Here is a 16,885-nt window from a genome sequence, read left to right as displayed (position 1 = left end):
TGGAGGAATGTATTTAGTGTCAATGACCCACCTGTGCTGATCTCTGTAGGAGTGTCCTCCTCTATAAATGTCCCCGTTATTCCATCCTCCTCCATAGACTGCTGATCATCCCTCACATACCTCTCTTCTTTAACCTCAACTTTTATATCTATCAGATCTTCACCCTAAACCAAGGGAAAGATCGACAATTTCACCTGTAAAATAAAGGCTTTAATTTTGTGACATCACATAAAAAATCCTCACTTTGTCCATCTTCCAGATGCTTCATCTCACCAACCTTGTATAGCTTAAGGATAGTGGAATCCCGGGAATACAGAGGAGGGGGACATCTCTCTGGTGGGTTCCCATTACTGGATCCATCTGTAGAAAACACACACACTGACTGAATACATTGTTTCTATGTGTTTATCAGATGATGGGGGATCTAGGTGGACCCTCCGTACTGTTCTCTCCTTTACAATAAAGTCTCCTCTTACCCGGTGATGTGAGGGGTGGCTGATTGTCCATCATGATGTCCTTGTAGAGATCCTTGTGTCCTTCTAAATACTCCCACTCCTCCATGGAGAAATAGACAGTGACATCCTGACACCTTATAGGAACCTGACACACACAATGATACAGTCACCATCCAGACACATCCCTTGTCTATTACTGGATAATGTCCCAGAATTCCCAGCACCGCTCACCTCTCCTGTCAGCAGCTCCATCATCTTCTTGGTGACTTCTAGAATCTTTTGCATTTTGTGTCTCTCAGGTTTTAGGGAGTCACATGGAGGCACTGTGACGGCCATATGATCACCTGACTTCACAAGAGGAAATCTCTGTATTAAGGAACCAATAGAAAAATTATGTTAGAATCCCGGAATCCTCCTCACCTTTCCGGTCAGGTCTGTGTTTTATTAATAGAGATAAGAGTGATGTCATGTGACCTCCAAGAATCCTCCTCACCTCTCCGGTCAGGTCTGTGTTTTATTATTAGAGATAAGAGTGATGTCATGTGACCTCCCAGAATCCTCCTCACCTCTCCGGTCAGGTCTGTGTTTTATTAATAGTGTGACAGACTCACCCGGGATAGAGGCTTATAGAGGCTTTTGGAGGGGACTGAATGCAAGCCTCTTGCCGACCGATTATGGACCCTGGCATTTGGGGGAACGGTGCTCTTTGTGAGCTGTATGCCTGGGGACTCTTGAGGTGGTATTACTGTGGATTCGGGTCCTGGTCTCCTAGGAAACACAGACTCTGGGGACCCTGTGTATGCCATATGGGAAATGGTGACTTGGAGGGTATGTCTTGGATTGCTTAAAATGGGACAGTAATATTCTGTTACAAATAGCATAAGAGTGATGTCATGTGACCTCCCAGAATCCTTCTCACCTTTCCAATCAGCAGGTAGATGATCTCCAGGGTGAGGTTTAGTATCTTCTCAGTCATGTGACTCCGGTCCTCCTCCATCCTCATTGGTGCCGTCATTTGATCTATACAGGTCTCCTTGTAGACGGATAACTTTGGGAACTGAAAGTAAGAACTATTTGGATGGTGTTGGTCACACAATAACATGGTGTGGATGGGGGGGGGGGGGGTAGTAGGAGGGTTGCTGGACATTTAATAACTACTGCCCCAATGGGAAAACATTTAGTTGGAACTGTTTCATTTTTGCTACAGAACCCTGTTGGCCTGTCAGATAAGACATTCCTATCCTCTCTTATGCCCCGTACACACGGTCGGATTTTCCGATGGAAAATGTCCGATCGGAGCGTGTTGTCGGAAATTCCGACCGTGTGTGGGCTCCATCGGACATTTTCCATCGGATTTTCCGACACACAAAGTTGGAGAGCAGGAGATAAAATTTTCCGACAACAAAATCCGTTGTCGGAAATTCCGATCGTGTGTACACAAATCCGACGGACAAAGTGCCACGCATGCTCAGAATAAATAAAGAGATGAAAGCTATTGGCCACTGCCCCGTTTATAGTCCCGACGTACGTGTTTTACGTCACCGCATTTAGAACGATCGGATTTTCCGACAACTTTGTGCGACCGTGTGTAGACAAAACAAGTTTGAGCCAACATCCGTCGGAAAAAATCCTAGGATTTTGTTGTCGGAATGTCCGAACAAAGTCCGACCGTGTGTACGCCCTATAAGGATTGTTTTGTTTCTGAACTGGTTTTGCTAACTTTTAGATCTGCAGACAAGGAATGATACATTCAATCCTTATTCTGTCTTCCTGTTTTGCTCTGAGGCAGTGCTGTGAGGTCAATGTCTGGTCATCATGATGTCCAGGAAGAAGAACTGGATATTGTGAGTACCCTGCGTGGGACCTATTTATTTTTGGTTCAATAAATTGCATAAACACACTACACTATGAGATCCTTTTTTCATTGATTTACTGAGGCACATTGGCGATTGATCCAGGATCCCTGACGCACTGTTGAACCCTGTAGTGGTTCCAAAGCGTGTATTGACCAAGCTTAACAGCAAGGTCACACACCTTAAGGTGAGCCTTCATTACATGGGGGGGGGGAACCTGAGTGAGAACACAGCGTCTGATTATCGCATCACTTTCACAGCATACTAAATCGCATGGAGTGTGGAGCACATACTGAATCGCATGGAGTGTGGCGCGCATACTGAATCGCATGGAGTGTGGCGCGCATACTGAATCGCATGGAGTGTGGCGCGCATACTGAATCGCATGGAGTGTGGCGCGCGTACTGAATCGCATGGAGTGTGGCGCGCATACTGAATCGCATGGAGTGTGGAACACATACTGAATCGCATGGAGCACCTGTAAATTTGATCAATTTGAACTTTGCACAGTGCACTTAAGCACTTTTATAATTCCAGTATTTGGATCTATTTAAATTTCCACTGACTTATTTGCTTTAAAAAAAAAATTTTAATCACTAAATAAATGCACATTTTCACTTTACTATTTGTCTATTAAGCAGGTGTGATTTTAAATATTTTTCATTATACATTTTATACATTATTATATTGGGAAATGTTATTCGACCAGTGAGACCCCATGAGGCCTACAGCTTCCCATTCCCTCAGAGGCCTGCTGCCCACTAACCCTATCAAGGGCCCAGATTCCTTCAGCTACACGACCCCCTCAGGGACCCTGAAGTCCCTCATCCTCAGTATTCCCCTCAGAGGCTCCTCTATTTCCCTCGGAGCCCTCAGTATTTTCCTCCCTCTGACACCAGTGACGGAACATATTCTTCATAGCAGGCTGGGGAATGTTTTTCAACATGAGGAGAATGTTCCGGCTCCCTAAATGGGGAAATGTTTTGCCCCTGAAGGGGTTAATCTAGGTTTCCACACTATATATGTGTGTATCATCATCTGCTGGAGATAAAAGACATCACAGTGACTATGGAGGAAGAGGACGGACATGACGGGGGGGTTTCTGGGTGTAAATAGAAAATAAGATCTTATTACCTCCTCTACTGCCACTTCCAGCAATGTCTTCTCTCTACTTCCTCCCAACTCACCTCTCACCCGGAACTTCCTGTCTGTACCTGACATCACTTCCTGTCTTGCAGTAAAAGTGAGATCACCATCTTGTGGAGCTCCGAGGGACTGCAGCCCCGAGAAACGTCTCGTAGTGTGAACACGGCCTTGTGCTGTGTGTGTATGTACTGTATATTATTATTATTTAAGGTACTTATATAGCGCCATCAATTTATGAAGCACTTTACATATACATTGTACATTTACATCGGTCCCTACCCTCAAGGAGCTTACAATCTAAGGTCCCTAACTCACATTCATAAATTAGGCCAATTTAGACAGAAGCTATTTAACCTACCAGCATGTCTTTGGAGTGTGGGAGGAAACCAGAGTACCCGGAGGAAACCCACACAGGCACAGGGAGAACATGCAAACTCCAAGCAGGTAGTGTCGTGCTTGGGATTCGAACCAGCGACCCTGTTTACTGCTGGGCAAGAGTGCTACCCACTACACCACTGTGCTGCCCTTATGGATGGGGTCATCTCCACTCCCACCAAGGGGATAGAAATATATTACTGCCTTCCATTTGAATGTCCGTAAAGAGGACAAATTTGCACTATTACATTGCCTTATCCCGGGTTTGTTTGCTCGTCAGCAGAAATCTGTCTATAGCGGCCAGGACGATCGCTCAAGCACGGGAGAAAACAGCTGTCCCCTTTCAGGAAGTGAAAAATCGCTTGACGATAGGGTTGCCACCTGTATGGCATTCACCCGGACAGACCATTCGGGCAGGGGGAGCTTCTTTAGCAGACTTGCCACTGTGTAGACAGTCGCAGCAGTGTCATTGCTTCTCAATAAATACACACACTGTGCTGGTGTGTGTTTTGGGAATCTGAAGCTCTTTTCTGTCCCCCCCTCCATGGTCTCCGTTATCTCTGCCTCCCCCCCCTCTCCAATCACTAGTTGGAATGAGCATGCCCCCTCCTGAACCATACCAGACCACATGACCTCAACATAAGGAGAGCATCTTGCCAAGTTCCATTCAAAAGTTTACTAGGGTGGAAAGTTTCAGGATTTCTTTTGCATCTATTGCATTAAAGGGTTAAGATAAGGAGAATCGGAAGAGACAGCAAGCGAGTGTGTGGGGGGAGAGGGGGAGTCTGCAGCCCGATCAATCACAGTCCACTCACAGTATCTCCCAAGCAGCACACTTATCTATCTATACAAACATCTCCCATCCTCTGTTCAGATTATGTGAAGTTAATTTATGACCATTCATGTAATCCTGTGTATATATGGTTAGTCTACACCTCTGATTGTACTTACACCCAGCCCATATAGTTTGGGTAACAAGATGTCCCCTGCTGACTTACTGCAGCCGAGTGCAGGGTGTACCAAGATGGACGTCGAGATGTTCAGCCTCTGACAGCGACCGAATGTGACGGCTCCGGTCACCGATCCTGATGCGGCTGCGCCCCTGCCAGCTTACCTAGCTAGTTCCACTGCAGCTGAGGACTCGCTCTGTGCTCAGCTGACTCCGCCCGGCCTCTCCGTCCACCGACTCCACCTGCTAAATCTGCCCACCCTCTCTGCCCGCCCTCTGACTCCGCCCGTCGACCAGGTATCGGATAAGGCATCGGGAGCATTTGTGTGAGTACAAGTACTCGGGCAAATGCTCGGTATTGGTCCCAATACTGATACTAGTATCGGTTTTGGGAAAACCCTAATACAGAGTGCTGGGGGCTGGCATCTTATAACAGGAGATTGTTTTTATTGAGTAGTATTGTTGTATATATTAGTAGATGAGCACAATAGCTAGTTGTCTGGGTACCTGGTGGCATTAAATATGAGAATGGAAATGCAAGGTCAGATTATAGGTATATGGGGTATCCCAGCCAATGGGCAGGGGTTTTCTTAAATCCCTTGGTCTGCTGGGAGAACTTATATATTTGGGTAGAGTCAGGTGATCAGTGTTCTGTGCCACCTGGACGGCTGTCTGGGTGGACGTATGTTGTATTGCCCGGGCTGCTAGGCCGGGGTTTGGGCCTATCCTGGGCACATCTGGCTGCTAGGCTGTCTGAGGGCCTATCCAGAGGCAAGAGAGCAGCGCAGGGTTGGGATTGCGGCTTGCAGTCCAACCAGAAGTGACATTTCTGCTGGCCGGAGAACCTGTCGTGGGTGGAGTTAGAGGGGAAGCTGTCACCACTAAGGGACCATCCACCTTATTCCCAGGGACCACAGTGAGTAGCTGAAGCAAGTACCGGAGCAGTATTCTCACCAACCGGGTAAGGTGAAGAATCGGGGTAACTTCAGTGGGTATCAAGCCAGGGACCCAGCCAGTGGAGATGACGCTTGCAGAGCAGCCTTGTGTGTCAAGCCAGGGACCGAGCAGGCCAGTGGGGTGAAGCTTGAGAAGTATCTTGAGTGCCAAGCCAGGGACCCAGCAGAGAGGCGGGGGTGACGCTTGAGGAAGATACCACCGTGAAGATTGGAGGAGCTCAAGGGATTCAGTGGCAGTGAATCATCTAGTCTAGTGAGAGAATGGGAGCTCAGTGGGTTGAAGGACTACAAGAAGTGATTGTAGTGGAAGAGAAGGAACTGTTATATTTTGTGTAAGAACTGTTCAAGACTGCTACCATATGAGACAGCTTTCTTACACATGCAGATGTGATGTCTAGTTGGATGCCTTTCCCTGCATGGCTGTCCTCCTGTTGAAGTCTCAAAAACAAAGATTCGGCTCAACGCCAGCATAAACTTGCCCCACAACAGGGTTTAAAGATCCCGCCTGCCCCAGGCGTTCAGAAAAAATGTCAGCAGGAGCCCAGCAGTGTCTCAGCATCCCACAGACCTCTCAAAACTGTGTGTTGTTCCATCCAACACCTCGTGGACACCTTTTGAATTCTTCTTACCCTTTTCAGCTCCCTCTCACATGTGAATTAACACTTTCACATCCAAAGTACCCATAGCCAGGGTTGGTGACTCTTTCCCACCCAAGATCTCTCTGAGTAACTGAATTCAGGAACCCATACCAGAATTTAAAGCGGTATAAAACCCAAAACCAAAAATGTCATATATTGCAGCTTACCAATCAATAGATGCGATGGCTGCATTTGTTTTCTTTTTTTAGGCGTTCGCCCGTTTTCACCTGGTTGTTTGATATGTAGCCCACCTCGTGTATTAGAGTGCCTACACTTTGGATAAAGAAGTAACAGAGGCACCTTTGGACAGCAGCATTGTTATTCTGGGGGGAGTGTTAGATGCTCAGAGTTAGATACACTAACAAATTGAGTCCAAACTCCAGCTAACACTTTTTAGACAGTTATAGCAAATAATTTTTTCCTTTTGGGATAAAGGTTTCACAGCAAAAATAAAATCTGATCCGATATACTCCTGATCATGGCACTCTTTTCCCTGGGGTGTATATGATATACTCCTGACCACTGCACTCTGTACCCTGGGATGTATATGATATACTCCTGACCACTGGACTCTGATCCATTATTCACTGTTAACTGTAAACTGATGACCTGTAAAGGATTTTAAAGCGTCACCTATAAGAAATGTTTGTGTATTTAAGTAAGTTGTCATGTTACCGGCACAGGCCATTACTTCCTTTAACACATTTTTATTATAATTTAACTAGATTACAGTCATAAAATCAGGGAATAGTAAAGGTAGAAATCCTATTGATTATTATTATTACTATTGATCAGGAAAATTACTTTTTATAAAGCTTTGAACTCGCGCTAGTGATAAACAAATGCGTATAGAGTGATAAAGCATCATTTTGAAACTAAATTCAAATGTAAATGATCATATATCCTGTAAATGAACATGTGCAATATACAATAAGCAATAAAAATGGCATCAAAGCTGCAATGAATGTGCAGAAAAAAGGAAAAAGCTAAGTGTTTTAGTCCATATGTGAACACCCAAGTCCAAGATTAAAAGTGAGGGTCTTGAAAACACAAGTGCCTGGGTCCACCACCATATATAGAGTGACTGGCCGCTTACCAGAAACCCATGACCCCCCGTTACAGAGGGTGTGAGTGAGCTGTTGAATCTTATTGTTCCGGACCACCATAAAGCCAAGATGGACAGCTGGGATGGAACATCAGGGACCTTGATATGGATGGATGGATCCACGAAAAACTGGCTCTCAGCAAAGTGATGTAACCATGTATGGAAAAGAAGGGGGGGGGGGCTCCAATAGTGTAAAATCTCAAGCTTTTATTAAAACAAATAAAGTATACACTCACATGTAAAGTCAAAAATGTGCGTTCTTGGAAAAACAGTCTGAAGCACCAGCCGGATGCTCACAGACAGCCCATCCTACTGGTATCAAAACATCGGTGGGAGGTGACGCGATCACGTCGCTCAGCCCTACGCGGCGTTTCGTAAGCAAATTACGTCTTCCAGGGGCACGGGCGGCGTATCGAATCACCTCCCTAAATAGTAAAAGGAAAAAAACCAAGCCTCACTCTGGGTTCCCCCATAACAGCGGACTTCCACATTGGCCTGAATCGCAAACGTAGCTAGTTCGACTGCGCATGCGCAACCGTGTTCCAGCCCAGTGTTGCGTGCTGCTGCATCAAACGACTCATCTAATGAGCTCAGAACGTAAACTACAACCTCTCGGATGCGCATGGGCACCTGTGGGCCATATAGATCTATTGGGCTCACAAAGTCTGGGCGTTAAATAAAATAAGTGCCAAAAAAAATTGGTGTGATGTGCCTTGTCCCATCAGAGTTGTGTGCGCTCAAACTTAGAACGGATATGTCCAAATCCGAATCAGGGCACATACAACAAAGATAAAAGTATTGGAAATTCAAAAATGACATGAACCGTGACACAAATTAAGGAAACAAAAGAATTTAAATCTAGGGGGTCATTCAAAAGGAAAAACCCCCTAGTGGCCATCTTGATAATTGCAAACAAAATTGTAATGCAAGAATGGATGAACCCAAAAAAATAAAAAAAGAATAGGTGTGCAGCACCGGAGGATTAAACAACTAATACAGAAGCTTTGGCATGTGTTGGGGAGTGACCCTACCCTCAGTACCATTCTACCACCAAGACCTAGAGTGGTATTTAAGGGAGTGGCCTCCCTGAGGAGTAAAATAGCTCCCTCGGTTCAGCATCCCCCACGAGAGAATAGAACTTTTCTTCAGAATTTGACTGGGTACTATAAGTGTGGTAAGTGCCAGGTGTGTTCTCTTAACGCCAATAGATTACGACGGATCACGACATTTACATCCACCAGTACCATGCGTTCATATGAAATTGAACCATTCATTACTTGCAGTTCTGAAGGGGTGGTCTATCTCCTACAATGTCCTTGTGGGCTCCAATATATAGGGAGGACCAAGAGGGCCCTACGTGTCCGCCTGAACGAACACATAGGGAATATAAGGAGAGGATATGATAAACATCCTGTTTCTAGACATTACGATCAGGTCCACGGAAGACACCCCTCTAATACCTTATATGTGGGCATCGACAAATATAGACCACATTGGAGAAGCAGTTCACTAATTAGGGAGATCTCTAAGCTAGAGATGTCCTGGATTTACAGATTAAAAAGTTATGTACCATTTGGTATGAATGTAGACACAGATGTGAATGCCTTCATTAACAATGCCTAAATGCAGTTGTCTGTGTTATCTCTAGTTCTACACATATGTAATCAGAAGCTCCCCCTTTTTTTTCCCCCCTCCTAATATGCTATAAGTATTATGATTATGCTGAGAGTATACCAACCAAAGGAATTTATTGTGAAAGCCGCCACTCTGGGTCCCACATATCCGGACCACTGTTGCAGACTATATTGGAATAAGGAATATGTGGGAAGGGTTGGCCTTTGTTTTCTCCTGTTTTTCTTCTGGCCCTTCCCTTCCATTTTCCATTTTTTTCTGTACATTCATCATATGTGGTCTTCACTGTTCTCAATTGACTCCTTTTGGGCCTTTAGGTGCCAGCTTAATATAATCTTATTCAATTTATAATCTCCTTTGGCTTTTTTGCTGGATAAGTCGTACGCAGTTTTTATATCCTCTATGAGGACAGCATACCATTGCACATGACGTTGGGATTGGAATAGATTGTGTGCTACATGTGGATACACAATCTCATAGGTGTGTCTCCATGCAGTTCACACATTTTTTATACTTGTATATAATTTTACATTATTTTTATAATAATTTTTTACAATCTTGGTTTGACCTCTTTGGCAATATCCCTTTTTGCCAGATTTGGTTAAGCTAAATTTGATCATGATCTCACTCAGGTTGTATTTAATTAGTATTTAGTTTTATTTTATTTTTTATTTTTTTGGGTTCATCCATTCTTGCATTACAATTTTGTTTGCAATTATCAGGATGGCCACTAGGGTTTTTTTCCTTTTGAATGACCCCCTAGATTTAAATTCTTTTGTTTCCTTGATTTGTGTCACGGTTCATGTCATTTTTGAATTTCCAATACTTTTATCTTTGTTGTATGTGCCCTGATTCGGATTTGGACATATCCGTTCTAAGTTTGAGCGCACACAACTCTGACGGGACAAGGCACACCACACCAATTTTTTTTGGCACTTATTTTATTTAACGCCCAGACTTTGTGAGCCCAATAGATCTATATGGCCCACAGGTGCCCATGCGCATCCGAGAGGTTGTAGTTTACGTTCTGGGCTCATTAGACGAGTCGTTTGATGCAGCAGCACGCAACACTGGGCTGGAACACGGTTGCGCATGCGCAGTCGAACTAGCTACGTTTGCGATTCAGGCCAATGCGGAAGTCTGCTGTAATGGGGAAACCCAGAGTGAGGCTTGTTTTTTTTCCTTTTACTATTTAGGGAGGTGATTCGATACGCCGCCCGTGCCCCTGGAAGACGTAATTTGCTTACGAAACGCCGCGTAGGGCTGAGCGACGTGATCGCGTCACCTCCCACCGATGTTTTGATACCAGTAGGACGGGCTGTCTGTGAGCATCCCGCCCCTTCCCCCAGACTGTTTTTCCAAGAACGCACATTTTCGACTTTACATGTGAGTGTATACTTTATTTGTTTTAATAAAACCTTGGGTTTTTTCACTATTGGAGCCCCTCCCTTCTTTTCCATACATGGTTACATCACTTTGCTGAGAGCCAGGTTTTCGTGGATCCATCCGTCCATATCAAGGTCCCTGATGTTCCATCCCAGCTATCCATTTTGGCTTTATGGTGGTCCGGAACAATAAGATTCAACAGCTCACTCACACCCTCTGTAACGGGGGGTCATGGGTTTCTGGTAAGCGGCCAGTCACTCTATATATGGTGGTGGACCCAGGCACTTGTGTTTTCAAGACCCTCACTTTTAATCTTGGACTTGGGTGTTCACATATGGACTAAAACACTTAGCTTTTTCCTTTTTTCTGCACATTCATTGCAGCTTTGATGCCATTTTTATTGCTTATTATATATTGCACATGTTCATTTACAAGATATATGATCATTTACATTTGAATTTAGTTTCAAAACGATGCTTTATCACTCTATACGCATTTGTTTATCACTAGCGCGAGTTCAAAGCTTTATAAATATTTATGTTGTGTGTTTGTGTCACATATAAGAAATCGCAGCTCTTTTTTCTCATTTTTTATTCATTTGTCACTTCCATTTGGAATTTTGATTTTACTGACGCGCAGTTTACCCCTTCCCTTTTTGTTACAGGAAAATGACTTGTCTGGAATGTGGAGGCGGAGTAGTTATTAATGTGTGTACAATACAATACACAACGTGTTACATTATTATAACAAAGTATTGTAGAAAAGATCTCTCCCAGGCAAAGGTTCAATTCTCTCCCCCACCATCATGGTGGGCTTCAGGGTTTCGATCCCCTGGCTAGGGTTCACTGCCCTGGACCTGCATAGCACCCCATCAGAAAATATCAGGCAATATATCATTGTACAGGGCTCCATAAACGCAGGGTCCAGTGCCAACCACCAACATTATAGGCTGTCCCCGCTTTGTCCAGTGCCGGGGTTCAGGTTCTTCTGAGCAATGATAGCTGTAAGAATGGATCCGGATAGAACCAGTCTCCTGATCCTTGTTGGAACTAATGAGAATCTGATAAAAAAAAAATCAGTGTCACACAAATCCACTTTAATTTACACAGTGATTTCCTATTATTGGCAGCTCCATCTAGTGGCAGTTATGCAGAAGTAATACTGCAATACCATATTATTGCCACTAAATAGACATGTGCGCCGTCAATAAATTTGTTTCGTTCCGTATTAGCCGTTAATTCGTATTTCATAATTCGTGTCCAAAATTCAATTTGGATTCGTACGAAATACAAATTTTCGCTAGGTTCGTTAACTTTTCATAACAATTACGAATGTTCGTTATGATGAATTTAAAAAGCAAAAAATACCTTTCTCAATATGGGAGTCTTCGGACTCATTATGCTCATTTTGAGGGGCTCCCACCATCCCTGTGCTGACTTCTTCCCGGGGCTGTACCCCTGCTGTGCTCATTATGAGGGGGCTCCCACCATCCCTGTGCATGTGCTGACTTCCTGGGTTTTTACCCCTGTTGTGCTCATTATGATGGGCTCCCACCATTCCTGTGCTGTGTTGACTTCCTGGGTTTTTACCCCTGTTGTGCTCATTATGATGGGCTCCCACCATCCCTGTGCTGTGTTGACTTCCTGGGTTTGTACCCCGTGCTGTGCTCATTATGAGGGGGCACCCACCATCCCTGTGCTGTGATAACTTCCTGGGTTTGTACCCCTGCTGTGCTCATTATGAGGGGGCTTCTACCATCCCTGTGCTGTGATAACTTCCTGGGTTTGTACCCCTGCTGTGCTCATTATGAGGGGGCACCCACCATCCCTGTGCTGTGATAACTTCCTGGGTTTGTACCCCTGCTGTGCTCATTATGAGGGGGCACCCACCATCCCTGTGCTGTGATAACTTCCTGGGTTTGTACCCCTGCTGTGCTCATTATGAGGGGGCTTCTACCATCCCTGTGCTGTGCTGACTTCCTGGGTTTGTACCCCTGTTGTGCTCATTATGAGGGGCTCCCACCATCCCTGTGCTGACTTCCTCCAGGGGCTGTACCCCTGCTGTGCTCATTATGAGGGGGCTCCCACCATCCCTGTGCTGTGCTGACTTCCTGGGTTTGTACCCCTGTTGTGCTCATTATGAGAGGCTCCCACCATCCCTGTGCTGACTTCCTGGGTTTGTACCCCTGCGGTGCTCATTATGGGGGGATCCCACCATCCCTGTGCTGACTTCCTCCTGGGGCTGTACCCCTGCTGTGCTTATTATGAGGGGCTCCCACCATCCCTGTGCTCATGAGGGGCTCCCACCATCCCTGTGCTGTGGTGACTTCCTAGGTTTTTAAATTCATCATAACGAATAATTGTAATTAACGAACATTCTTATTTTGCCCGATTCTGAATCTCCCATCGACTACCAGTACCAATCTCCCACTCCCTTATTAAAAAAGGTCATTTTCCTAACCCTCACTCAGCAGCAGAAGTAAACCTCTGATTGGTCAACAAAACACCAGTCACGTTTCCGTTGTAATTTGGATCCGAAATTCGTAAACAAAATTTCGTATTTCGTACAAAATTCGGAAGCATAGCAATTCGTATTTCGGGTCCTCCCGAATGTACGAATTTGTGGAAATTCGTATGAATTTTCGATTCGTAAGAAATTAATCGCACATGTCTACCACTAAATGGAGCTGATGATCATAGGAAATCACTGTATGAAATATGGACAATATTTGTCATGGTAGGCGAATGCTGATCACATTCGTTAAAGGAATTTTTAAAAAATAGACATAGTTACATTGTTGGTGAAGTTTAATGAAGACAATAGTCCATCCAGTTCAACCTGTGTGTGTTCATGTAGATAATCATTTCCCATATCCCTGTATATTGTGTTAGCTAAGATGCATGTGTTTTAAAACTATCAATACTTCCAACGACACCACCGATTGTGGAAGAGAGTTCCACACCTTTATCACCCTGGGGCATGATGGGACTGTGATGACATAAGGGGCGGGGTCACCGGGTGACATCACCCGGTGGCCACGCCCCATGCCTATATAATTGGTGGCGGACCTCGCATACAGCATTACAGCGAGAGGGAGCACATCCTTCCTGAGGACTAGTGACCAGAACTGGACAGAATACTCCAGATGCGGCCGAACCAGAGTTTTATCAAAGTGGCAGAATAATCGTCTTATCTCTGGAGTAAATTCCCTTTTTAAGGCATGCTAACATTCTGCTAGCTTTGCTTGCTACAGCTTGACATTGCATGCTATTGCTTAGTTTGTCTTCTACTAGGACGCACAGATCCTTCTCCATCCTGGAATCCCCCAGAGCTTCTCCCCCCAGTGAGTAACTTGCGTTTATATTTTTAACCCCCAAGTGCATTACTTTACATTTTTCAATGTTAAACTTTATTTGCCATCTAGTTGCCCACTCCATTTATTTATTCGGGTCTTCTTGTAAGGTTTCTATATCCTGCTGTGAAGTTATTGCCCTACTAATTTTTGTCTCGTCACAGAGATTGAGCTATTTATCCCATCCTCTATATCAGTGTTCCCCAACCCCCGGGCCGTGGCTTGTTTGCAGCCGGCCGCGAAGGCTGCACTGTCTGACGTGCGACGGCGGGCAAGCACCGCCTGCCTGGAACATCACTCTTCCGCCCACACAGCGGGGTCGCTACACTGCAGTAAGGCGAGGGAGCAGAGAGATGACATCATCTCTCACTGCCCGCTCGGATCACCGCTCTTCCGCCCTTGCAGGGGGGGGGCGCTTCACTGTGGTGGGGCGGGGGAGCAGAGAGATGAGATCATCTCTCACCGCCTGCCCAGATCACCGCTCTTCCGCCCACACAGCAGAGCCGATACACTGCTGGAGGTGAGGCAGGGCAGCAGACAGATGAGATCATCTCTCACCACCGGCCCCACATCACCGCTGTTCTCTCTCACTGGCATGTGCTGCCTCCACGGCAAACCACATTTGGTGGCAGGTGGAAAACCAAATCTGGTGCCAGGTGGCAAACCAAATCTGGTGGCAGGAGGCAAACCAAATCTGGTGTTAGGTGGAAAACCAAATCTGGTGGCAGGAGGCAAACCAAATCTGGTGGCAGGCGATGTGGCAAGCAACAATCCATATCTGGTGGAAGGTGACGTGGCAAGTGACAAACGACATCTGATGGCAGGTGGCAAACCACATCTGGTGGCAGGTGGCAATCCACATCTGATGGCAGGCGACGTGGCAAGCGTCAATCCACATCTGGTGGCAATCCACATCTGGAGGCAGGTGACGTGGCAAGTGACAAACCACATCTGGTCGCAGGTGGCAATCCACATCTGGTGGCAGGTGACGTGGCAAGTGACAAACCACATCTGGTGGCAAATCATATCTGGTGGCAGGTGACGTGGCAAGTGACAAACCACATCTGGTGGGAGGTGACGTGGCAAGTGACAAACAGCATTTGGAGGCAGGCGACGTGGAAAGTGTAAAACCAAATCTGGTGGCAGGCAAGGTGGCAAGTAACACTCTGCATCTGATGGCAGATTCTGGATTATGGTGAGTTGAACTATTTTATTTTATATTACAATGTAATGACAGAAATAATGAGCTTCAATCATCCTGACACCATATCAGCCATGGTGCTGTGATGATTGAAGCACTAACACCAGCCATTTCCCCGACAAATTGCCAGCGAAAAGCCACATAGACCCCACCCGGGCCTTGGCACGCTTTTATTCCACAATGCCGGTCCTCAGTGCCAAAAAGGTTGGAGACCACTGCACTATATCATTTATAAATATATTAAACAGAGTTGGTTTCAGGACAGAGCCTTGGGGTACCCCACTTACCACTCTAGACCATTCTGACTACACGTTATTCCCACCCTTTGGACCCACAGCCAGTTTTCCATCCAAGAACAAAACCTATGGTCCATGCCTACAGACCTCAGTTTGTAGATAAAGCATTTGTGGGGCACTGTATCAAATGCTTTTGCAAAATCCAGATACACCACATCCACCGGCCTACCTATGTCCAGGTGGTAGCCCACTTCCCTGTAGAATGTTAACAGGTTTGGCAAGAACAATCTTTTATAAATCCATGCGGATTACTACTAATGATATGGTTTTAATCAGCAAATTCTTAGATATTGTCCCTTGCCTTCCCCTTAACTAGTTTACATACTATTAATGTTAGACTGACAGGTCTGTAGTTTCCAGGAAAAGAACTCTCCCCTTTTTAAATATTGGTATCACATGGGCTTTTTTCCAATCTGCTGGTACCATTCCTGTCAGTATACTGTCCATTAGGAATGAGCCGAACACCCCCCTGTTCGGTTCGCACCAGAACATGCGAACAGGCAAAAAATTAGTTTGAACACACCGTTAAAGTCTATGGGACTCGAACATGTAAAAGTGCTCATTTTAAAGGCTTATATGCAAGATATTGTCATAAAAAGTGTTTGGGGATCTGGGTCCTGCCCCAGGGGACATGTATCAATGCAAAAAAAAGTTTTAAAAACGGCCATTTTTTCGGGAGCAGTGATTTTAATAATGCTTAAAGTGAAACAATAAAAATGTAATATTCCTTTAAATTTCATACCTGGGGGGTGTCTATAGTATGCCTGTAAAGGGGCGCATGTTTCCCGTGTTTAGAACAGTCTGTGATTTAAAACTACTTGCGGCTATTAATGAATTGTCGGTCCGACAATACACATAGAAGTTCATTGATAAAAACGGCATGGGATTTCCCCACAGGGGAACCCCGAACCAATATTTAAATAAAAAATGGCGCGGGGGTCCCCCTAAATTCCATACCAGGCCCTTCAGGTCTGGTATGGATATTAAGGGGAACCCCGCGCCAAAATAAAAAAAAAATGGTGTGGGGGTCCCCCTCAAAATCCATACCAGAAAGGGTCTGGTATGGATTTTAAGGGGAACCCCGCGCCAAAATTTAAAAAAAAATGGCGTGGGGTCCCCAAAAATCCATAGCAGACCCTTATCTGAGCACACAACCTGGCAGGCCACAGGAAAAGAGGGGGGGGACGAGAGAGCGCCCCCCCCTCCTGAACCGTACTAGGCCACATGCCCTCAACATTAGGAGGGTGCTTTGGGGTAGCGGCCCCCCAAAGCACCTTGTCCCCATGTTAACGAGGACAAGGGCCTCATCCCCATAACATTTAGTACAGTTGCCTTCTTCTTGTCATCTGTAACGATCTTCCCTTCATCATCCTTTATGGGGCCTATGTGTTCCGACCTCGCCTTTTTAATATTGATATATTTAAAAAATGTATTGTGATTTTTCTTAATCTCCTCCACTATGTGTCTCTTGTGCTCTATCCTAGCTACCCTGATTGAGTTCTTAAACTTCTAGTTGCATTCCTTGTAGTGTTGGAATGCTG

At 45.3% G+C, this 16,885-nt stretch overlaps 3 protein-coding genes across 3 annotated transcripts in view; all 3 read right to left on the bottom strand.

Moving 5' to 3' along the window:
• Positions 1-16,885, bottom strand: part of LOC141121631 (uncharacterized) — a 220,833-nt gene that overhangs the window by 121,826 nt on the left and 82,122 nt on the right.
• The window catches only part of LOC141121620 (uncharacterized), a 33,026-nt gene that overhangs the window by 9,021 nt on the left and 7,120 nt on the right, over positions 1-16,885 (bottom strand). The window lies entirely within an intron of this gene.
• On the bottom strand, positions 70-3,518 carry LOC141121609 (gastrula zinc finger protein XlCGF66.1-like). Its single transcript, XM_073611262.1, has 6 exons — positions 3,443-3,518; positions 1,375-1,512; positions 687-821; positions 477-600; positions 278-360; positions 70-194 (listed from the first exon to the last, which is right to left on the bottom strand). The coding sequence occupies exons 2-6, from the start codon at positions 1,468-1,470 to the stop codon at positions 165-167; spliced, it is 468 nt and encodes a 155-aa protein (XP_073467363.1). The 5' UTR covers positions 1,471-1,512; positions 3,443-3,518; the 3' UTR covers positions 70-164.

Source organism: Aquarana catesbeiana, unplaced genomic scaffold (genome assembly GCF_042186555.1).
Source record: "Aquarana catesbeiana isolate 2022-GZ unplaced genomic scaffold, ASM4218655v1 unanchor226, whole genome shotgun sequence".
Classification (NCBI taxonomy): domain Eukaryota; kingdom Metazoa; phylum Chordata; class Amphibia; order Anura; family Ranidae; genus Aquarana; species Aquarana catesbeiana.
Note: the sequence above shows the minus strand (reverse complement) of the source record. Positions and strands in the feature narration are given on the sequence as shown.

Bases quoted from the DNA above. Each gene is read 5' to 3' on its own strand.
- LOC141121609 (XM_073611262.1), bottom strand. From the start codon at position 1,470: ATGACGGCACCAATGAGGATGGAGGAGGACCGGAGTCACATGACTGAG. The intron at 361-476 runs GTAAGAGGAGAC...TGTTTTCTACAG, and splicing joins GCCACCCCTCACATCACCGG to ATGGATCCAGTAATGGGAAC. The intron at 195-277 runs GTTGGTGAGATG...TTTATTTTACAG, and splicing joins CTATCCTTAAGCTATACAAG to GTGAAATTGTCGATCTTTCC.